The following is a 22,777-nucleotide window of genomic DNA, read 5'->3' as shown; positions in this document are numbered from 1 at the left end:
GCAGGCCTGCCAGCAGGGAATGTTGCGGGGTTTTCATCTATCACATCTGGAGGACTCTGACAGGAAAAGAGCAGGTACAGCCTGCCGTATAACTATTCCCTTGCCACCTGCAGGCATCACTAGATCTTTCAGTACTGGCATGCACTGATGAAGGCGCCCATTGGTGCAGTCTCTGAAAAGGCTGCAGCATACATGGCATGGATTTAGACCTTCCAGCATTCTCCATGGATTGATCCTGGAGTAGAGGCCAAGGACAGCAAGGAGGGCCAAGTTTCCACGAATGTTGCCTTCACTTCTGTGTTGGAGATGGGACAGCCTCGATGATACCACGGGACCCTGGATGCATTGCGTACATTGAGAAGTGTTCACATCTTTGCAAAGGCTGCGATTTCTATGGTGAGGTCTACCACCTTCTGCTGGGGTAGGTGGGGAGATCTGATTCATATATCTAGGCTTTGAATTTTGCAGGAGTCTCTGGTTACTGGTATTTGGAAACTTCTGAAAAAGGCTTGGGTGTCCAAAAGCATTGCAGGGTTCCCAACTTGAGCTATATAAGCTTCATTTTACATTCTGGAAATTCTGTGGGAATCCATCTTGGAAACTTGTCCAGGAGAAGGTGAAGGAAGGAAAGGACTGATCCACAGAATTTTTCCAGCAAGTTTCATACATTCCTAAGGAGGGGAGAGTCAAGGAAAAACATTGGTGGAGATAGATATTTCATGCAAAGTTGAGGGTTTTGCTTCAGAAAGTGTGACTAGAAAAGGGACTTAGATGAGAAATAAGGTGTTTGGCTTGATAACTAGAAAGGCGAAGGCTGATGAAGTGCTGTGACAGATGGTATAGAGCTAAAAAAGAAGGAAAGAAAGTAGATGGAGTGGGCTGGGACTGTGGGGTAGAGGGAGGCTTATGGAAAGTGAGCTTGTTCAGTATGAACAGGGAACACAGAAACAAGGTTGGGGTAGACGAGGGAGGAGAAGCAGCCAGGCAGGATGGAAGAACTTCAAGTGCCAGGATTAAAACATGCTGAAGAATAACACATAAATTAGAGGGCATGCCTTGAAGAGTCTGAGTTGTATATGGTTTTGCAAAATGATGTAAAATGAGTAAAATTGTTGTTTTTCAAACTCATATTTTAAGTAGACATTTCTATGGGCACCAGTTTAGGGAAAACTGAACGAAGGACTCCAATGCTCAGCTTTTCCTTGTGCATATGTGTGTGTGTAGTGTTTCTGTTAGCAAGGGCTCCTAGCAATCCATCCACCCTCGTTGAGAAACGTGTGTATAGTTTCATAATTGAATTGCATTAAATGATTAACTGAATAAACTTCTCCAAAGTAGTCAAAGATTACTGGGAGCCAACAAATGCATTACAATCCAATGCTAACATTAGGACATTTCCCAGAAAATGAATAACACACCATCTTATTAAAATGCTCATGTCTCCTTGGATAAGCTTCTTAAATTCCAAGTACAAAAGAAAAAATATTTTGTTAATGTATGACATGCAAGTTATTTCAGCAAAACGAAATTTTGATCTGAGAAGATGGGGGTATCATTAAAGATGGGAAGTTGAGAGCTGGTCCAAAATAAAGACAGGAGGAGCCATCATCAGCTTGTTACGGAGCAATGATAGCCAGGACTGGGCTGTTCATAACGCAAAGTGAGTCAGCTGCCTCAGACAGCTGTTGCTGGGGGTGGGGGAACAGTGGTGAGATCCTGGCGCAGTGGGGGAGGATGCAGGCTGATGCCCAACTTCAAGTATGGGCTGGTGGGGTCTGAGCAGTGTCTGAGCAAGAAAGGGATCTTGGAATAGTAGTAGACAACTTGTTGAAAAAGTTGGCCCAGTGCACAGCTGCTGTGAAAAAGGCAGACTCCATGCTAGTCATCATTAGGAATGGAAGAGAAAATAGAATTGCTAAAACTTTACTCCTCTTGTCAAATCTTTGGTATGACCACACTTAAAATGATGCATTCAGTTCTGGTCATCTTACCTCAAAAAGGACATTAAAGGTAAAGGTAAAGGTTTCCCCTTGACATTAAGTCCAGTCATGCCTGACTCTAGGGGGCGGTGCTCATCTCCATTTCCTAGCTGAGGAAGCCAGCGTTTGTCCGCAGACAGTCTCCATGGTCATGTGGCCGGCATGACTAAACACCGAAGTGCACGGAACGCTGTTACCTGCCCACCAAAGTGGTACCTTTTCATCTACTTGCATGTGCATGCTTTCGAACTGCAAGGCTGGCAGGAGCTGGGACGGAGCAATGGGAACTCACTCCGTTGTGCAGATTCGAACCGGCGACCTTTTGGTCAACCAGCCCAGCAGCACAGCAGTTTAAACCACTGTGCCACCTGCAGTCCCAAAAGGACATTACTGAGTTGGAAAAACTACAGAGAAGAGCAATGAAAATGATCAAAGGGTGGGGCAACTCGCATGCAAGGAATGGCTACAACTACTGGGGCTTTTTAGTTTAGAAAAATGGTGAGTAAGGGGAGACATGATGCATGGTGTGGAGAAAGTAGAGGGGGAGACATTTCTCCCTCTCCCATAACAATTGAACCTGGGGTCATCCCATGAAGCTGATAGGTGGGAGGCTTAGGACAGAAAAAAGGAAGCTCTTCTTCACACAACGTATAGTTAAACTATGGAATCGACTGCCATGGGAAGTGGTGATGGTCACCAATCTGGATGGCTTTAAAAGAGGATCAGACAGATTTCCAGTGGCTACTCAGCTGGCTGGCTATGTGCTACCTCCTTTACCAGGGAGGGCATGCTCACATGCACCAGTTGCTGAGGTGATGGAGAAGGCAGAGGTTTCGCTGCTGGTTGGGCACCTAGTTAGCCGCCATGTGTATGGAGTGCTACACTAGATGTACCTTGGTCTGATCCAGCATGGCTTGTCTTCTGCCCTTGTGTTCCTAAGTAACATTCAGCTGCCAGGCTGGTCAGTTTTTGTGCTTGGAGTAGGGGAAAGGAGCTACCATCTCCTTTGCCTCAGGCCACAAGAGGTCTTGAACTCGTCCTGCAAATGACTAGGGATTATAGTCAAAGACCTCTGGAGGGCATCGGGTTGCCTGCCTCTTCATCTTAGGCATGTTGCAGAAGACATGTGGAGGCAGTGGAGGTACTGAGAAGTATTGGGCCTGCTGTAGGAAAGCCTTCCTAACCTGGCAGCCTCCAGCTTCCATTGTTCCTGATGCTGACTGGGGCTTATGAGGGTTGTAGTCCAAATCAGCTAGAGGGCACCAGATTGAGAAAGGCTGCTGCAGGAGTTAGCAGAGAGATTTTGCAGGAAAGAAAAGGAATGCAGCTTTCAGCTCGGGAAACTGAAGAGTAATTAAGTTCCCAGGCCTTTGGTAACAACCTGAACTTCTTGGAAGGGAGTACCTGATAAAGCCCTCTGAATGTTATGCAGCTCAAGCATCTGCACAGAGGTTCTAAAGATCCTTCTTCCCATTGGAGTTTCGCTTTTCGTGGCTCTAAATACAATTAGTGCCTCTGTTCTGTTATCTAATTATACTATCCAACATCTCACTATCTTTTCATCTGTTGCTACATAAGAATTTGTATCAGCACTACCCTAATCATCACAAATCAAGAAATGGATGGGATCAGGGTCCAAAATATGAAAGCACAATGAAGATGAACTTTGTTTTTAAAACAAAGTTGGCCATGTAAAAGAAAAGTATTTTGAACCGATTGTGCAAATGCTTGTACTTAAGCCAGGATTGCTATTGCTAATGATTACTAATATAAATAATGTCAAAAGTCAACATAAGGATCAGCTCTAAGCCTTCATTACACAAGGCCTTGACATTTATCTCAGTGACCACAAATGCAGGTAACATCTATTATTTCTAAAATAAGAATTAGGGAAAGATTCTAAGAAGAATTCATGGGCTATACACACAGCTATTTCCTCAGCAGTATAAACAATGAAGAACTTTGTGGCACTATGAAGAATAATTTTTTAAAATCTGACATAAGTTTTCGCAGACTACATTCCACTTCATCAAATGTAGTATGTACTCCTCTGTTGCAATAGTAAAAGATATTCTGTCCTAGTAACGTTGCAATACTTCACAATGAGAATTGGACTGTCTTTTATTTTAAGATTTTCACAAAGTCAAATGTATTCCAGAAGGTCCACTGTACTGCATATAATCTGTGAAGTTAATTGGGCATCACAAATCTCTGCGATTCTAAATCCAGGCTTTACAATAACTGTAACATTTTAAGGCTAAAAGAGTAGAAGTGGTAATGTGAATGCTAAAGAAGAAAAATGGAGCCAAGTTACATTTTAAACTGTTCTTTGTTTGAAAATGGTATGCTGTCCTGTACATGTGCCAATTTCTGCTCTTAAGTCCTCACTGCATTCTGAAACTTGATCTATCTCAAAGCTATCTCATGTTTCCATTGCCCACTATGAGCCATTCCATACACACCCTTCAACTTTGATATTTGCCCTTCTTTTTGTCTGATGAAGTGTTTATACACAATTTCAGGGATGGGCACAAGGCAGCTGAGGTTGCTCTTTTTTCAAACCCAAGCCTGTTGCATTTTATTTATTAGATTTGTATCCCACCTTTTTGTGTTAAAAAACTCAAAGCCGCTTACATAATTCTTCTCCTACTCTCACAATCTTATCCCCACATCAACAACCCTGTGAGGTAGGTTGGACTGAGAGACTTTGACTGGCCCAAAGTCACCCAGTTGGCTCCATGGCTGAGCGGGAACTAGAACCAAGATCACCTGAGTCCCAGTCCTGTGCTCTTAACCACATGTTGTCAACATGTTCCACATAATGCAATAAAGTCATCTGTGGACAAGCTGGTGACAGCAAGGCCTGATATGCATGAGCCATTTGAGTGAAATAGCTTCTTATATAGGTTTGACAATGTTCATCATTCCAACATAGTCTGTGATGGAACTGGATAGCTATTTAAAAAATCCCTTGGGCCACCTGCCAGAATTAAGTGCAAGTAAAAAAACATTTGGCCTAGCTGAGTAAATTTTTCAGAATATAGTTGGTGTTTTTTTGGGGAGGGGGGATGAAAATAACCCTTGTCACTTTCATTTAGCCATTGTGGTTTGGTGACTGGAGTATTGAACCAGGATTCAGGAGATGTGGTTTCTGGTCCCCACTTGGTTATTAAGCTCACTGGGTGACTTTGTGCCAGTCACCATCTCGCAGCCTAACCTACTTCACAGGTTTGTTGTGAGGATTAAATGGAACCATGTAGGCCACCTCTGGATCCTCACAAAAGGAAAAAAGGCAGGATATAAATCCAATGCACTACTACTACTACTACCAATAATATAATGTACCACCCATATAAAGAGGTTGTAGCCAATACATGTGTGTTGCAGGGCTTGATTGTTCAGCTCAGTTCCCTTGTATTATGGTTCAGTTGGTTGTAGGATGAAGGTGTCATGAGTGTGTCACTAAAAAAGAGGAAAAGCATAATCAAGAAAAGAGAACAGGTGAGGATGTGGATATCCTAGCTTATATGTCCAGGTATAAATTCAGAAATAATCATAATTTAAACAGAAATCCAGTATGTGTCACGACAGCGCTAGAGTTGGTGCCTCTTTGGTCTGCTGTCCAGTTGCCATCTGCTGATGGGCAACTTCAAGGCCTCTCTTCTCATGGTTCTTTATATGCAGACCTGGACTGGGCAGTTCTTCAACGGAGGATGCCTTTGAGCAGACAGAACTGTACACCGTAAGGGAGGACACATGGGGTTGCAGACAGTGCTAGTCCTCCTTGGAGTAGACCCACTGAAATGAATGGACTAAAGTTAGAAAGGGTGGATATAATCCATGGCCATCGTGCTCCCTCATGGCCATTTCTCACAGGCTCCTTGGATTGGAAGGGCGCAAGCATTGCTGGAGACTGAGGCACATGCTGAGGCTGCAGAACTATGGGGGCTGTTTCCACACTCTCTCTCTCATGTGACCCGGCCAGGGCCACACTACTGCAGTTTTGAACAACAAGAGCAGCCAGCCCTGGCTGCTGAGGGATTTCACTGGCAGGATAAAAGTAGACGATAGCAACCACCTGGGAAGTATAAATCATCGTACCAAGATTTGTTTGATGATTGCTGGGCCTTCCAATAGCATCAGCTACATCTGCAGTACTGCAGCTGACCAGATTATTTGTCCCAGCAGTGACAACAGATTGAAACGATTTTTTACAGATTGCCAATCTCAAAATTGTTTGAGCCATCTGATGTCCTTCCTTCAGTCAGCTGGAATTGCTTTTTGCTTGTCAGCAGGATGCTTGTCATTCCGCCGATGCTTGTCATTCGCCGGTTGCCTTTCTTTGTTTTGCTTTGAAAGGCATGTGTGAACAACCTCAAAATGCCATGAGCTGTGGCCTAAGGCAGATGTGCAAATGGCTGCCAGAACCAGATGTCATTTGACCCGAATGGAAAATTTGAAATTGGAATCAGGTCACACAAATGGCTTTGTGTCAGGCCCTTCCTGGCCAGGGGCCCTGCTCCAGTTAGTCAAAGCATATAAGCTGTTGCGGAAAAGCAATCATTCTTGAGAAGTTGCAGGATCCATCCAGAGCAGCTGAAATCACCGGAAGAATTGTCTACACCAACAGGAGAGGATGAGGACACTTCTGCTGCTGCTGCTGTGTGCCTTGGTCCTGACAGGCCCCTGCTGTTGTGAAGGAGGTAAGGGAACACAAGATTAATGTTGGCCATCTATTCATGATTGTCTGGGAATGTTCACAAGTGACAGAGCAGGGGGTGACACTTGAAGTCCAGGTGAGAACAGGACCAAACCAGAACTGCCCACAGGGGAGGGAAGACTGTGGCAGTTTGCCTCAGCTCCCCACCACATAGCTGGAGGAGGCCTGCCGTGGTCCTGCGCATGCCACAGTTCTTGCCACATTGCTCACAGCAGTTCCACACACATCTGGGTCCCTTTGAGGGGGAGTGTCAGGGCCCTGGCTTTTCATTTGCCACAGATCCATGAAACCTCTGGGTGTTCATGGACAAAATATGGAAGTCTTTCATTTAAGGAAAAGAATCACAAAAGCACTTTTCTCAAACCTACGGAGGTTTCTGTTGCCACAGGACATGGGGGTCATCTTGCTGCTGCTCTAAAATGGTGGTTGATCCACTGCAGTGAAAACGACATGGGTGGGGTTTGGTGGCAATTATGCTACCAGGATAACATATGAAATGGACTTCAAATGACAATTGACAAGGGACAGATCTGAACTGTGCATGTTTATTGGTTGTAAACCAGTTTAACTGTTATGATTTCCGTTCAAAGAGTCCTGGAAAGTGTAATTTGGTGAATATTGCCTGTCTGTGATCTGCAGCATTTCTGAGCTGCTGTTCTCATGTTTCCCTTGGGTGAGAAAAACATTATTAGGTTATAGTCTGGCAGTGTAGATATGCCCACGATTAGTAGCCATGTATATATGCTTTGACTGAGGTTAAGCATATGTAACTTCTGAAACTGTTTACATGTGTATGGGGATGCATACACTTACACATTGACAAAGCAGGTAGAGGATATGTCCTCCCCTTTGATTATTCCTGAATAATACAGAAGCACACCTGAGCTATGGGATGTTTTCTTCACTGTAAACTGAACAGTTTGCCTGAATGCAAATATTGAATAAAACAGAACACTGTCAATTAAGTTTGGCCAGTCATAAATAAGAAAAATTAAATCTGACACCTCTGACACATTATTGACCTATTATCAAAACTTCAGTATACTTCAATATACTACAGCTAGATTCCTTTAAGTGTCTCAGCCTTTTGTTGAAGAAATTAACAGTTTCAATATTGAAGAAATTAATCGTTTCATGGACTGAATCAGATTCACAAACAAGGCTGAATCTCAAGCCACCACAAGGAAAACAAATATTTTCCAGCTTCCTATTCTTTTTCTGTAGCTGTCTCCAGCCTTAACATTTAGTGGACAGAAGCAAGGAGATCATGTATCAACCATTTCAAACAAGCGAGCCGTATTTCTGAGGGTTTTGGCAAAAGTGGCTGCAATACATGGATCAACACTGGCATTGTGCTATGAATTTAACTGCACCATTAAACATTTTGGTGAGAATGCTCAGGAGATTGTTGAAGGTAGCTTTCACCAGCCCAGTGCTCTTCAGATGTGTTGGAGTACAACTCCCATCATCCCTAGCTGACATGACTGGGAACACAAGCAGCAGGGTGTTATTGTACTCATGTTCTGCCTGTGGGCTTTAGCATAGGCACTGGCCATGCTGCTGACGATGAGCAGAGTTGTAGCCCAACATGACTGGAGGGGAGGGTACCAGGCTGAGGGGGGCTGACTTAAACAAGGTAAGCTTTTGTCATTGTAATTTATGCTGATTTAACCCAGAGTTCAAATTTACCAATGAAATAGTCATGGGGGAAAAGGATTGGGTGGGAAGAGAAGGGGAGAAGTCCTTTGTAGGAGGGCTGGTGTCTCATACTGGCTTGTCTGTTTTTCAGATATGAACAATGCCTTGAAAGAAGGTGAGTCACTGGCAAAAGTGGTGCCCAGAAGCTTCCCCAGGCATTTCTCTCTTGTCAGGACGTCCTCTTGCAAACTACTTTTGGATTCTCCCTGCATGCCATTGTCCTTCAGAGTCTCCAGTCTCCAGTTCTACCAGCTACTGGACACCCTTTGAGGGTTGGCTGTCTGGGTTTTGGTCACTTAGCTTTTTGAGGCATATGAGTCCTTTTGGGGAAAAGGGAACAGCCCTAGCTAACTTTAGGGCAACAGTTCAAGTTTATACATTACCACAGATTCTGTACGTTTAGATTTGTTCAGAATATGGGATGGGGAATATAGTTAAGGGTCCTGTCTTTTCCTTTCCATTCTTTCAAGTTTTCAGGACCACTGAGAGGCTGTGGGGGAAAGTTCTTCTGGATCTCTTGAATTTCACTTGCCTCACATATGCAGGCCAATTATAAAGAATACTATTGAGTGTCTTTCAGTAGAGAGCGGAATAAAATGGAGAAACTTCACAAAGCAGTTTGCGATTTCTGGCACTACTTAGAGTGATTAAAACACACGCACATAAGTTTTGGTGTGTGAGACCTTTCATGAATTCAATTTGCTAAGTAGTTCCTCAGTGAATAGCTGCCATTAGTTAGATACTTGGAGATTTCCTCACCAGCTACTCTGGTAAAGAACTAAGAACTCCGCCAACCCTGTGGGGTAGTCATCTTAGTCAGTTGCTGCAAAACCAACAGTCTTGCAGTGCCTTAAAGACAGATTTATTGTGGCATAAATTGTGGATTAGAGTTCATTTCATTAGATACCATTTGATAAGGCAAAGTTGATTCAAGGAAGACAGTTAGGAGAGCATGTTAGGCATCACTTCTACCACTCAGCAAGAATGGAAATGAACGTACTCCTCCAAATTCTCCATTGCAAATGTTGATGTTCAATATTTGCCATCAGCTTTCTTACTGCTTACATATTTTCTGACTGCTGGATGTCTATGTTTAATGTCCAGTGATACTTGGTTTCAATATCTGATTTCTGATCATTTACAATATTTAGCAGCTGACATGTAGTATCACAGAGGAAACAATTCTATGGCCCCTAGAGAGAGTCTAAGGGACCACCAGACAGTTTGGATTCCCAGCTCCAAGGCTGGAGGACAGAACTCCAACCTTACAGCTGGGTGTTGGTGCTTCCCTTCTCCACCTTACAGCCAGGGCAGAGAGCACTTATGGGAAGGCACCTTGGATGCCATTGGAAAGATGTTGGAAACAGGAGAAAAAATAGTAGAGACAGGAGAAAGATCATAAGGAAGATGAGGGAATATTGGAGAAAATGGATTAATGGGCGGTGGTTTAGTAATGTAGAATAAAAAGTGAAGTGGGTAAATAAAGTTTTGAGGAGAAATAATAAGAGAAGATGCTCAGAGCTTGCAAGAAAAGTGGTAGAGATAGAACTTTCCAGGCACCAGAGAAGGGGCTCGAGGAAGCACTGAAGGAATGGGCAGGAACTCATCCTATATACAGGGAGCAGAGGTGGGGAAGGAAAGCAACCTCAGAGAAGTGAGGAAAGAGGGCTTTTCGAGGAGGGAAGGAGACAAGAGAGGCCAGGATATGAGTTGTCCTGTTGCTTTTCCACTCTCCTTTCCCCTCTCCCCTGAAACTTTCCAGCTAGACAGTCAAAAAAGCCTCTCTAGAGGAAAATGCAGTGTGGGAGGAGAGCAAAGTGATTTCTTGTGCCCTTCCTCCCACTCTGCTTTGGAGTCTCATAAGGACAAGAATTCAAGCCATTGCCCAAAATCACATCTTTAGCATTTGGCAGTAAAGCTGATATGCAATAATATTAAACAGCTTTTCTAACTCTCTGTCCTTGGGAAAATCATTCACACGGGCATCTTCCTAGAAACTCATTTGCCTGCTGCAGAGGAAGCAGGTGCACATGCTAGGGAACCCACTCCCTTCCCAAGATACATCAGCATTCCCTCGTGTCTGCGCTATGCAGAGGGAGCTCAGCAATGGGGAGCAATCAGACGTTCAGCTGCCCTGTTCATTGAGGCATCCCTTATGGGAGTTGAGAAACTCAAGCTTCCTCCCAGATAATTTGCAAATTGCTGTTGCATCACATTTGTCAGTATTTGTTTGTTGGGATGCAACAGCATTTAACTTCAGTACAATAAATGCTGCACTGCAATGTGAGTGCTCTTGTAAAGGGTTTAGCCAGACAGTCGCGTTCTCTTACAGGATACTTCATTCCATTCCACTGCCCCCCACCCCCCACGGTGGTTCTCCATGCCTTCTGCTCCTCTGTTTGTTGTCTGATAGCATTGATGATACAATATATGCAGTGGTACATAATGTTTGACAAATGATATATTATGGAATTGCTAGGGCTGTCAGAGAGCACTTTCTGAGCCATATCCTCATGGTTGCATGGTGTGTGCGTGTGTGTGTGTGTGCATGTACGTGAGGAATTTATTCACAATCTCACATTTTAAAGCACTTTTAAAGAAGGTCTTTTAGATATTCACCAATCAGAGGCTCCTCCTATTTCTTTCTTCTTAACTTTTTGTTTTCTTGTTTTAGGGCACAATCCTATAAAAGCCCTACCTCTCCTAGCAAGCACCTGCCAGCCATGAGAGCTGGGATGTACTGAGAGTCCATCTAAACCTGCATAGGATTACAGACTATGGGTGCAAGACTGTTATCTGCTTGAGTTCCTTAGCAACTTGTGTATGCAGGCATGCCATCTCTGGTGAAGCAGGCAGCACATAGACAGCAAGGCTAGTAGCCAGTGATCAGCTCCTCCTCCTCCTCCCTGAATCTGTGGATCCCTTTTTAAAGCCATCCAGATTGGTGGCCATCACCAATTCCTGTGGCAGTGATTTAATTTCTGAAATAGATTGGGTCTATTACAAGCAACACAATTTTCTCTCTTCCTTTTGCTGCAGCAAAAGTCTGCTTTGGAAAGTCCTCCATTCCTCCAGACATCTTTAGAGAGCAGGTACTGCCGGAGTGAGTGGGAATTGCTCTGTCTTGGTTCCACTGAAGGAAACAAGATTATTAGTGGAAGAACTTTATTGGATTCCACCCTATGTAGTCACAAGTGAAACCTGAGAGAAAGTTATTCTGTCTTCATTTATTATCTAGAAAATCAAGTTGCACTTCTAGGAGTAAAACTTCTAGTGCTGTGAAACTAAACAAATTAAATGCTGTAAAGCACACTGTGCTAGGGGCATCTCTTTAACAACAGGGCAAAATCATTCCTGGTCCAGTAACTAATCAATGTAGGAGAAAAATCTCCAACTGGTTCTGAAAGAAATATTTCTACCAATGGCCATGAGGCATTCTGTGATGCTCCGAATGACAAAGACTAACTTCCTAGCCTAAAGTAGCAAGATCACAAGTGTTTGGGAGCTGTGGTATATGAGCCTTCATAGATAACACCAGCCATGTCCAGAACTGATCAAAGAATCTCACATTCATAAACCTGGATGGATACTTGGCTGGGAAAGGACATACCTTAAATAGGCTCCAAGGTTTATCTGGAGTGCATCATCATTCAACATCTGGTCAACCCTATTACTGCATCAGTTTCAGAAACCATTTAGCACTTGATGCAGAGGGATTTCTATATTCTCATACTCTTTACATTTTGTGTCCACAACAGGGATTAAGATAGATCAGAAAATGGCCAGTGCCTTTGTGAGGAGGCAGAAGAGGTCTTATCCATATTATGAAAGGTACGATAATGATATCCATAATGTCTGTTGTGGAAACTGGAGATGCACAGGTTGTGAAAAACATCAAGATGCCAGCATGTATTATGCCACAGCTTCTCCGATAGGAAATATAAAAAACAAAACAACAACCCACGAAGTGATGGAAGGAGCTTCTTGTTGGAAACAAGTGGACCTTTTCTCTTTCAAAGACACATGTTTCTCACTGTGGGCTCATTTAAACATGGCAGCCCTTCTGTGCAGATTCTCAATAGGTCTGATCTCTGTTGATGTCCTACGCAGCTGATATAACATTTGAGCAGGCTCTGTCCAGTGTGTTCTGGTTTGTACAAAGAAATAACCCATTGTGGGTAAGCAGCTATGGCAGGTTGCCATGTTGCCTGAACTTAGACCACCTCCTTGCAGGATGGCTTTTTCTCCCCTCCACTCTGAGAACCCCTGGGATATTCTGGGGGCTGTTTTATTAATAGTGGATTGCCATGTTATTGGAACCAGGTGACACATCCCATCATGGGAAAAGAGAAAGGGTGAGCAAGGAACAAAGAAAATGTGGCAAATCCCCCCTCCTTGCCATTCTTAGCACACCTGTGCTGCCCAAGTGACACATTCAGGTGGTTGTCATTGGTTTGCCACCCCTCTTTAAAGAGAATTTTAAAGAATTTGTTCTTAGATGGCTCAGAAGGCTGGGGCCATGATGCTGTGCTGGTTGATATGGGAATGAGCTGGCATGCTCCCAAGTATGACTGGTTTCAAGTGATGCCATATGGGCAGGACAGGTAGAGGTCTAGGGCCCAATCAGCAGAATGAACAGGAAGGCCCATAAAACAGGGCTGGCTATCACCTTTTGAAATATGTAAGGGAACTTACACACATCTCTGAATCTGTGTATATCTGTGGATCTGTGTATAACTCCAGAGTCTAAAATGATGTACCAGTGAGACTGCTTTTTCCTTTGTTCATCAGGTACTACGAAATGTACAAATCCCCAATGGAACTAAAGAAAGAGCAGTGTGAAAGCTACATACCCTGTGATTACTACTCTGAATTAGTGGGCTTTCATGCAGCATATCGCCGATTCTTTGGAAACGTCTGAAGTGGACATTTCTTGTTCTAATCCGGAAGAGGGCAAGGAGAACAGGGGAGAGTGGGGTGGGGTGGGGTGGGGTGGGGCAGGGCGGGGCATGGGAAACAGAGAGGGGAAAAAGGAACAACAGGTAGATTCCATTTAACTAGAAAGAAGCTTAACAGCAATATGTATGCATTTTGTCCACTGCTGAAACAAGGAATAAGCAGCAATTAGGAACTCAATTTTCCAGGTGCTTTTCTGCCACTTACCAGTTCCCTATCTTCCAACATTTGTCGGAGGGCAATTAGCATTCTATGGGAATAGGGGCAGGCGGGACTAATGGTTAGAGCAAAAGTCTAGCAAGGTTTATGGATGCTCATGATTACTCCCAGAGGTGGGTTTTCTGGTACGTAGCCTGGAACAAAAGCTGCACCTGGCAGATGCACTATGCCAAGTTCTGTCACTGTCCAAAGTTTGGCATGAAAAAGGGAATTTTGAGGTAAATTTTTTAAAAAAGCATTCCAACCACAATCTTTTTGTTGTAGTTTGGTGCTGTTTGTAGCACCAATGGGAGAGCTGCTTCTATGCCATTAAAAAACTATCCCTTTCTTTCTCTGTAGAACAGATCAATTTGTCACATTGTGGCCAATGAGTTTTACCAAGTGATGATGTTACTGAAGACAGACAAAAACTATTCAAAAGAATATATTGCTCATAAGCTTTGTTTGCCCTCAGGGTTGCTGTCATCTAATCAAATTATTTAGCTGTGTCAGAATCTCCAGGAAGAATGTGGATTAAGCAAAAGGGCATTGAAGCAGCAGACCAGTGGGCTGCAAGCACACTGAAAATGTACCTTTGCATTTTTAATGTAAAAAGAGGGGATACCTTTGTGTTCCCACTTGAAAAATCAGCAGAAAAGGAGGAGCAGCTGTGTGTGCACATGTGTAAAAGTAATGAAAACTCCTCCCTTATCAGTTCCTCACTGCCCCATACAGGTAACTATTTTACAGACACAGAAAATCTGGTACAATATTTCTGGAAAGTTATGATTCTTCAGTACTTTTGAAAAGTAGGTCATCCTTCCTGCTCCCCAAACTCAGTAGCAAAGAGGTAATGGGGAAATTCACACTAAGCATTGATATATTTTGCCTCCCCACCTGAAAAGACACCCCCCCCAATACGACTTATGACTTGCAAAGTTCTTTTCATCAGTTGCAACTGGAAAAATTGGGTACATACTACACAGATAAAGGGGAAAGAGTGAACGACAAAGAAAGGATGAGTGTTCCAGTTCCCTGGCTGTCTCCCAAGCAGTAGCATCTCATTTTTAATAGCTGCAGGAAAGAACATCTCTTGTTAGGGGTGTGTGTGTGTGGGGGGGGGTAGGTATGAAATTCTCAAGTGAGGAAAAAAATCAACCAGATATTTCCCTTGGGGTTCCATGCATGTGTAAAAACTATTTTAAATAGCACTGTTACTGCCAGCTGCAGCACCCTCTATTTTCATGTTTCCAGCTTTAAGCAGAGATGCACATCCTGGTTCCTCTGTTTCTCATTTTTTTTCAGTCTAAAGTTGGCCCATTTCATTAAAAGAGAGAGAGGGAGAGAGATTTGATATGTTTGCACACATTTTCATCTGCATTTCTTCCAGTTCACACATTTTAATGGGCTTTTCTCCTAACACACATTTTTGCAAGCAGTTTCTCCCAAGATAACTCATTTTTAAATCACATTTCCACTTCCAAAGAAGTGTATTTGTATTCACGCCTGAGTTGCACAAATTTGCCCATCCCTATTTTCTGGTCTGTTCTGCCCACTTGAAATAGGAGGCCTTTCAGAGAGCTGGGAAGAATGTCTAATTATCAAGGAAAGTAAGTAAGGAATCCTTTGCTTGGTGGAGGAAAACTATTGAAACCTGCATTGCTACTGGCACCCCCCCCCCCACACACACACACCGTCCTACTCTGACCTGCAGCCTGTTTTGGCCCTCTGCATCCATGGCCCTATTTTGGCCCTCCATTTGGGACATGGGGTGTTGCACCTAGATGAGCTTATTGAGAAGGGTTCTAGTCCCTATTAAGGATTAAAAATGGGATTGAGCACTCTGAGCAGTGCCCCCATCCTGCTCTAGCCACTGAACATTTTACTTTCAACTTATATTTTTCTTCTGGATTTTCAGCATATGAATGACAAACTATTGTTTTGAAAAATTAAGTTGGGATTTCAAGGAAAGCTCATCCCGCCCTGCATTATGCATGGTGAATGCACATGGATAAATGGACAGGGCAGCCATGACAGCATTGCCTGTGTTTTTTGATAAATACTCTACTGAACCTCTGAAAAGTGTTGCAGAGGTGACAATGCCTGCCATTTTCCTGTATAAAGTTATATTAGATGAAAGCATACTCATGTTTTGAATGTTTTTGTCCAGGTAAAATGCCATGTAGATTTTGTTCTACATGGTGATTTCAGGGAAGTTATGCTGAAGTCATAGTCTTTACCTGTGGAAAGCTAAAACCTAACCTAGGCTATAGGGTCGCATTAAAATGACACATAAATTATGCACTACAAGCTCAGGGTTATCCCATTCAGCTAATAATCTGAGTAATCTTAATGAGTAATGTTTTAATAAATAAATAAATAAATAAATAAATAAATAAATAAATAAATAAATTGTATCAATCTGTGTGTGCAAGTTACACTTCACCACTGATACTGTACTGATCTGTAGGATACAGACGACAGAGGAGAATGAAGAAAATGGCAAGAGAATGGGGCTAATGGGGCAAGGAAGAGGGGGATGAACTTGATGGACATGAAGAAAGAAACAAGGAAGAGGCAGGCAGGGAGGCAATCAGACCCTAACAAAGGATCTGACTCAAGATCAATCTGCCACTTGCAGGCTTTCACAAGAACAGCCATGCTACAGTGGACCAAGTGCTACTTAGACCAGCAGTTCTGTTCACATAATAGCTAATCAGCTGCCTGGACAAACTCTCCATACAGGGTGCAACAGCAATAGGCCCATCCCACTTGTGTTCCCCAGCAATTGGTTTACTGAATCATACTGCCTCAAATTTGAGTGACTGTTTGATGGGCAAAACACCACACTGCGTGTGCATTCTTACACTGTTCTCTGGCTGACAGGGATATTTGAAAAGCCTATGTAAAAATATAAAATATATACTTATCAACACTTTTGCACAGGTTTGGGGTGGGCAGAAGTTTTCTATAGAGATTGATCTGCATCTTAGCAAAATCAAGTGTGCCTGACTTAGGGTTCTAGTCTTTAAAATAGCTGCACAGAAGGAAATGCAGATGCTGCAATATTTGTTTGTTTATTTATTAATTAAAAGCTTTGATTTACCGTCCACTACAAGCATATCAGGACAGTTTTACAAAAAAAGCAAGACAAAAAGCAAGACATAAAGAAGTTCTCTCTTTATTATCACAACTTCCCTGCTGTATAAACAGAAGTGGATTTCTAACAGCCGAGCAATTACTTCGGGCTCACTGGATCTTATTAAGGATCAATGTCACATATGATTCAGCCATCTTAAGAGTGCTCTGAAAACTTTCACAAGCTGGCTTCAGTGTCTTAATTGCATCTTCCAGGCAAGCCGCAGCTAAATCAATGGTGTTCCTACATGGTTGTCCTCGAAGGACTACCCGCATGAAGTTAGTAAGTGAAAAAGTAGTGGTAGCTACTGACTGACTGCGACCTCTAACTTGAACTGGATTCACTGAATCGGATGAAGTGGGTCTGGTGTCTGGAAGTGCTCTAGCAATTTCTTCATGCGTCATGAGAAGGTCTCCCACTCGAAGAGACAATACAGGACTGCTAGTTAAATCCCGAAGGACATTCTCTAGTTTCTCAGGAAGCTGACCATGTTTAATTAAGACAGCAGATATAGGACCACAGAGATCTCCTAAAACTCCCTTATATTGACCATTGATTTCTTTTACAAGCTTAATTTTTTCATCTGTGGAGTGGATAGGTAAGATAATCTTGGAATACAGCGGAAGACTGATTTTCTGTTGGAATTCTTTATCCTTCAGATCCACCATTTCCTGCATCTCTTTTAGAGCACTCACCAAGAGCTGAAGGTTCTCTTTGATGCTAAGGTTTTCCCTCACTGTAATTATAGCCAATTGAGTTCTAAGAAACTGGTTGAGCATTCGGAAGATGGTATTGGTAGAAGAGACAAACATGTAAACACAATCATACAGATGGCGGCTGGCGTTGAGGAGTCTCTCCTTATCCTTTTCTGAGCCACAGACAGACAGCATTTCCAAAAGAGGATGTGTCACACTGAAACAGAAACCAAAGAATGCTCAACAAAAGAAAATCAATGAAGCAGCTGTCTCAGACACATATCTTCTGAAATTCCATCAACTGCACTGGAATAGTCACAGTGAGAAAAACCTGTTCTATGATGAATGAAACATACACCAATCATTTATAATAGTATTTCCTACATTCGAGGCTAATGGAATACATTGAATTGGAATACCTTTGTTGCCTGACATTTTGTGAGTTTTAAAGAAGAGATCCATGCACAACTCTGCAAAAAATGTGTAGTATGTAAAAGATACCAGAAACTTGAAATATAATACAAGTGAGGCATGTTTGTATGACATAATTGCAATTAAGTCTGACTGAGGCCTAGTATGAGGGACTGTAAATTCTCTGAACATCAATATAGCTGAATTTAAGCAATGATATTGCTCTGTATTCACAATTTATTCTATGACTGTGAAATAAAGATTTCTTTCAGATATAATTTGTTAAATATGATTTTATATTAAGGATTCTTGAGGGGCTCCAGCCAGCCATTCCTTGCCAAGCGAAGTGACAATAGGCCTTCCCATGGCCAGATAGCCCCATAACAACTTCCATTCAATTTCCAGTTCTAAACATGTTGTCTGGCTGCTTCTCCGTGCACTTTAGCATATTATTCTGCTTGTCTTGCTTACCTCTGATTCTCTTAGGACTATCGCAATTTAACATTTACTTAGTGTCAATGACCCACAATAAGACTGATACAGTTCTGCCTAGAGGTCTTCAGTTGTACATTAGATGCACAGCAGCAAATTCACTGCCTTACAGCAGTAAAGGGAATGGTGGGTTGGGGTGATGAAGTGGAGGTGAAGGCACAGGACTACAGTTATTCACGAAATGTTTCTAACCTTCCGTTACTGCATCCTTCTACCACTGTCTGTCTTCTTTCCTAGTTGGAGCAGCTAACCTCCCCTTGGTTTTCAATGAATTAGGCTGGCTTGTCATTAAAACCAGCAGCCACAGAGTATACTTAAATCAGCTTCATCACTTAATTAATGATTAGGCCACACTGAATTAACTCAACCATGCTGAATTCACATTTCTGTTGCATCAGATAACACAATGTGAAGAGAATTTCCATGGACTTCTGTGAACACTAGTGTTAGTAATATAATTTCTTTCTAGAATGTTTACATTCAAACATAAACACTGAAAAAATGCTGTGTGGACTTGAGGCATGATTCTGTGCGCTTCTATACACTAAGACTTTAGTATAGGCATAATGACTATAGCTTTGTGACTGGCAGTGTTGAGTGAGCTTTGCCAGGGACAGCCCAGAATGCTGTATCAGCACATAAGTGTGAATCAACATCATGCCAGCAATATCTACAGTCAACAGACACATTTCATAATTGGATGTGTGTCTTCACAAGCCTTCAAACAATTGGACCACACTGAAATGTAAGGTAATTTTTATTCATTATCTGTATTATGTGGGTGCAGTTAGGCTAAGGATGATGAGAACAGGGATCTGAGGATTCAGTTTGGATATTACTGACCAGTGAGGGAGGAGTATTGAGTGAATCACTGGGAAATGTACAGCCAAGACTACAAGGCTCTCACAAAATGATAACCCTCACTGCTGTTAGGAAGAGTATCTACTGGTTTCTCTGTTCAGCTATCCCTGCAACTGTCTCAACTTCCAGTTGAGAACAACTATACTAACTCTTATTCCTCTTCAAGCTGCTTAGAACTCCAGATGCTTTTGGTGCATTAGGAAATGGCTGTGAGGGGCTGCCTGCCTTACCCCTCCCATATTGCCCAGTCATACTGAGACAAGACTTGATGCAGCTGCTAGGATCAGCTTCTTCGTTCCCCTTCTGCTGCCACCAGTCATTTCAGTCTAGGTTGCATTCTACTACTCGTAGGTAGCATCAAAAACCTGGGCATGCTAGGCAGGCAGAGCACATGCCATGCAAAATGGTAACTTGCTTATTAGTACCTTCATCTCCCCAAAGATTTCCTGCTCACAAAACATGCCAAACAATAGATTTGATCTTTCTGTTTCAGGAGAAAATTGGTAGCACCCCTCTCTCCAACTGATCTTTGAGGCCAAATCACCTCTCTGTGCATATATGTGTGTTCTGGAGTGATATGATCAGACTGCAGGGTCTACTGAAGAAGACAGGAAGCTCTGGATCAAAGTAACAAGTAAGTAGCTTTTATTATCCCAATGGCTATGTTGCACTTCTGTTGCCCCCTCCCCATCAGCCTAAGTCTTTTCACAACCCACATGGAAGCTGTAGACAAAGAAAGGCTCCTGCCTTGCTCTACATCTCCCGAGCCCCCACTTTGAAAGACAAGGCACTTTCTCACCTGCCTGGTAAATAAACTGCCCGGCTGCCTTGATCTAACAGACCCAGGAAGAAGAAAGCTACCACACTCTAAAACTTTCCCTGTGCACAGGCAGGGAAAGTTTAAACCTTCCCACTCAGCCACTTTAACCCCCATACCTGCTGCTCTTGGACCAAAACTCCATTAGTGCCAATGGAAGATTTCCCCTTCCTTATTTTATTAGCCCCCATGCCCAGGGGAGCACAGCTGACTTGAAGGGAAGTTTTAAATCTCCCTTACTCAAGTGCAGTGGCCTCAAATTTGATGGGACTAAAAAAGTGGCAATCACACTATGCATGAAACGTAGCATGCAGCTGCATTGCTTTGTGCTTCCTCTCAATGTGCAAATGACAGTTTTGCCTTCAAGACATCAGTACTACAGAACCAAGCTCCCCTACAGGGTTGGCCTCCCCAGATGATTGCTTTGTTTGTCTCTATAACTGGGTTGGATCTGATTGTGAATCCATCAGAAAAATATCAGTTTTCTCTGTCCTTATTGTAAATTACAGAAGTGTTGGCTAACGTGGGTTTAGCTTTGTGAATGTGGTAAAATATAGGGATGAATCAACTGGCCAGTCAATCAATGAAATGCTGTATAAAAAGCAAATTCAAATGTAGGAAGCCATTTCTTTTTAAAAAACAAACAAAACCCCAGACTCTGAAGGCTTTCTTATAGAAGCCACCATGGAACCTGTTGAACTGAAGTATAATCAAATGTGAATAAATTCATTTGTTTTGGCACTATGCATACTACAGAAATAAACTGGTTTTATGGCTTCCTTCAAGGAATTTTCAAAATTCTTTTGTAGAAGGCAGAAAACTAAGAACTCTGTCATGGCCCCATCGTGGAACTATTGTTCTTATGACTTCCCAGGAAACAAGAATTTACCGTCTAACCTGTTCATGTTTGCAATGTGGCTATGTCTTTTGACTTATCTTTACTTGTTGCAGCCCATATGAAGTGACTAAAGCTGTAAATCACTACCCAACCCAACCATTCTCATTTTGCAGAATGAGTCTTAGTAACCTCCTCTACCCAAGAAATCCACAGAGACGCCAGAATGTGACTGATCTGCATCAGGAACTGCTTGATTGCATTCAGCTTAATTTTAAAGCTACCAATGAACTGATTGGAACACTGAATGAGCATCTGGGAGCCAAGATTACTTACATTAATATGAAAGAGGGTGGCACCATCAAAGAGAACTGTGACATTATCATTCAAGCTATAAATGATATTCAGCAAGAAGTATGGCAGTTAGATAAACAAATAAAGGAAAGGTTAGAGCCAGTAATGTACCAAAAGCTTTATGATATCAAACAGCCTGAGTTGGAGAAAATTGCAATAGCTCACAGAATTGTTTCTATTATACTTGGAGAGGCTACTGCTTCTGCAGGTTCAGTAGCTGTAAAATTAATATGTTCAAATGTGCTAACAGTTACAATGAACAAGTTAGCTGCTCTGCTTGCTCAAATTGGAGTATCTGTTCTTGGAGGCATTGCCATTAGCATTCTTGGGTTGGGTATTGATGTAATCCTTCATGCCATCCTGGGAGCAGTGGAAAAGGATCGCCTTACAGCATCTATTCAAAGCTATGAGGAGCATCTAGCTGAATTTAAGGAAGCCTCTGAGGCCTATCAGTGTGCCATCACTGAAGTAAGTGCATTGGTAAAAGGCAAAATGAAATTAATGGCATTTGGAAATGTTCCTACCCATCAGTGACTACACCAAATGCATTTCAACATGGATGATAGAACTTTGCTTTTCTTTTTAATTTGGTTGCCTCATTTCAAGTAACATGTAGTATGGGACACAATGAAGGTTGTTGCAAGGGGAGTAAGTATTAGGGAAGCTGGCAGTCTTAGAAGACAAAGAGTTAAACATGCAAACAATCTGGAAGGCAAAATAAAAAGTTTTGAAGAGGAAATATATAAATGATAGAGATATCCTCATTTTGGTGGAAATACAAGCTAAAAGGCAAGAGTTAAAAATAACAAAGTAGAAAGAATACAGAGAAATTTAATATATTTGAAAAGAGAATTTTTTTGAATTTAGTAATAAGAACTAAAGCTTGCTGGCCAGAGACATGCAACAAAAAAGAATAAAAAATCTAATAGGAATAGTTAGAGATGAAAATGCAATCTAACAAAAGAAAACATAGGGATATTTCACAAGATTTTATTCAAAGTTACATGCAGCTAGGAAATTATTGATGGATAAAATCAGAACATATATTGAAGAAAATGTTGGGAATAAATTGCAGCAGATAGATAGGGACCTAATGGAACAGCCTGCTACAGGAGATTGAAGATATTATTAATAATTTAAAAATAGGAAAAACTCTCAAAATGGATGGATTAGGAACAGAGTTTTATAAAGTATTCCAAATATATTTATTTTATTTATTTCAAAAATTTCTATTCCACCCCATTCGCCGAAGCCTCGGGGCGGCTCACAAATAAATCAATTAAAATACTATAAATTAACAATATAAAACAAGTTAACAATATAAAATAAGTTGCCCTGGCCAAATAATAAAATAAATAAATAAATACTATTAACAGTTAAAATGACGCTTGAATAAAAAGGTCTTTGCCTGGTGCCGAAAAACAAATGACAGCGCCAGGCGGACCTCTCTGGGGAGCGCATTCCATAGATTGGGCGCCACTGCAGAGAAAGCCCTCCTTCGAGTACTTACCCTCCTAATTTCCTTCACGGAGGGTTCCCGGAGAAGGGCCTCTCCCGCTGATCTCAGGGGGCGGGCGGGCATATATGGATGTAAGCGCTCCTTCAGGTAACCAGGACCCAAG

The 22,777-nt window shown here is 42.2% G+C and overlaps 3 protein-coding genes across 3 annotated transcripts; 2 read left to right on the top strand and 1 right to left on the bottom strand.

Annotated features, from left to right (window-relative positions):
- Nucleotides 1–6,550: 6,550 nt before the first annotated feature.
- Nucleotides 6,551–15,693, top strand: LOC123036502 (osteocalcin-like). Its single transcript, XM_044455793.1, has 4 exons — nt 6,551–6,682; nt 8,489–8,512; nt 12,156–12,228; nt 13,189–15,693. Exons 1-4 carry the CDS (start codon nt 6,616–6,618, stop codon nt 13,316–13,318), a joined length of 294 nt encoding a protein of 97 aa, XP_044311728.1. The 5' UTR covers nt 6,551–6,615; the 3' UTR covers nt 13,319–15,693.
- Nucleotides 15,694–16,088: 395 nt separating this feature from the next.
- LOC123036501 lies at nt 16,089–18,057 on the bottom strand. The gene has a single exon (XM_044455792.1). The coding sequence runs from the start codon at nt 17,578–17,580 to the stop codon at nt 16,801–16,803; it is 780 nt and encodes a 259-aa protein (XP_044311727.1). The 5' UTR covers nt 17,581–18,057; the 3' UTR covers nt 16,089–16,800.
- A 2,921-nt stretch (nt 18,058–20,978) lies between these two features.
- SMCO3 (single-pass membrane protein with coiled-coil domains 3) lies at nt 20,979–22,354 on the top strand. Its single transcript, XM_044455728.1, has one exon. It carries the CDS (start codon nt 20,979–20,981, stop codon nt 21,687–21,689), a length of 711 nt encoding a protein of 236 aa, XP_044311663.1. The 3' UTR covers nt 21,690–22,354.
- The last annotated feature ends 423 nt before the right edge of the window (nt 22,355–22,777 follow it).

Source organism: Varanus komodoensis, unplaced genomic scaffold (genome assembly GCF_004798865.1).
Source record: "Varanus komodoensis strain SLA01 unplaced genomic scaffold, ASM479886v1 scaffold8, whole genome shotgun sequence".
NCBI classification, from domain to species: domain Eukaryota; kingdom Metazoa; phylum Chordata; class Lepidosauria; order Squamata; family Varanidae; genus Varanus; species Varanus komodoensis.
This window is presented reverse-complemented; position numbering and strand designations above follow the sequence as displayed.

Coding starts and splice junctions, on each gene's coding strand:
- LOC123036501 (XM_044455792.1), bottom strand. CDS start 17,580: ATGCTGTCTGTCTGTGGCTCAGAAAAGGATAAGGAGAGACTCCTCAAC.
- LOC123036502 (XM_044455793.1), top strand. CDS start 6,616: ATGAGGACACTTCTGCTGCTGCTGCTGTGTGCCTTGGTCCTGACAGGC. Junction 8,513..12,155: donor GAACAATGCCTTGAAAGAAG/GTGAGTCACTGG, acceptor TGTCCACAACAG/GGATTAAGATAGATCAGAAA. Junction 12,229..13,188: donor TCTTATCCATATTATGAAAG/GTACGATAATGA, acceptor TTTGTTCATCAG/GTACTACGAAATGTACAAAT.
- SMCO3 (XM_044455728.1), top strand. CDS start 20,979: ATGAGTCTTAGTAACCTCCTCTACCCAAGAAATCCACAGAGACGCCAG.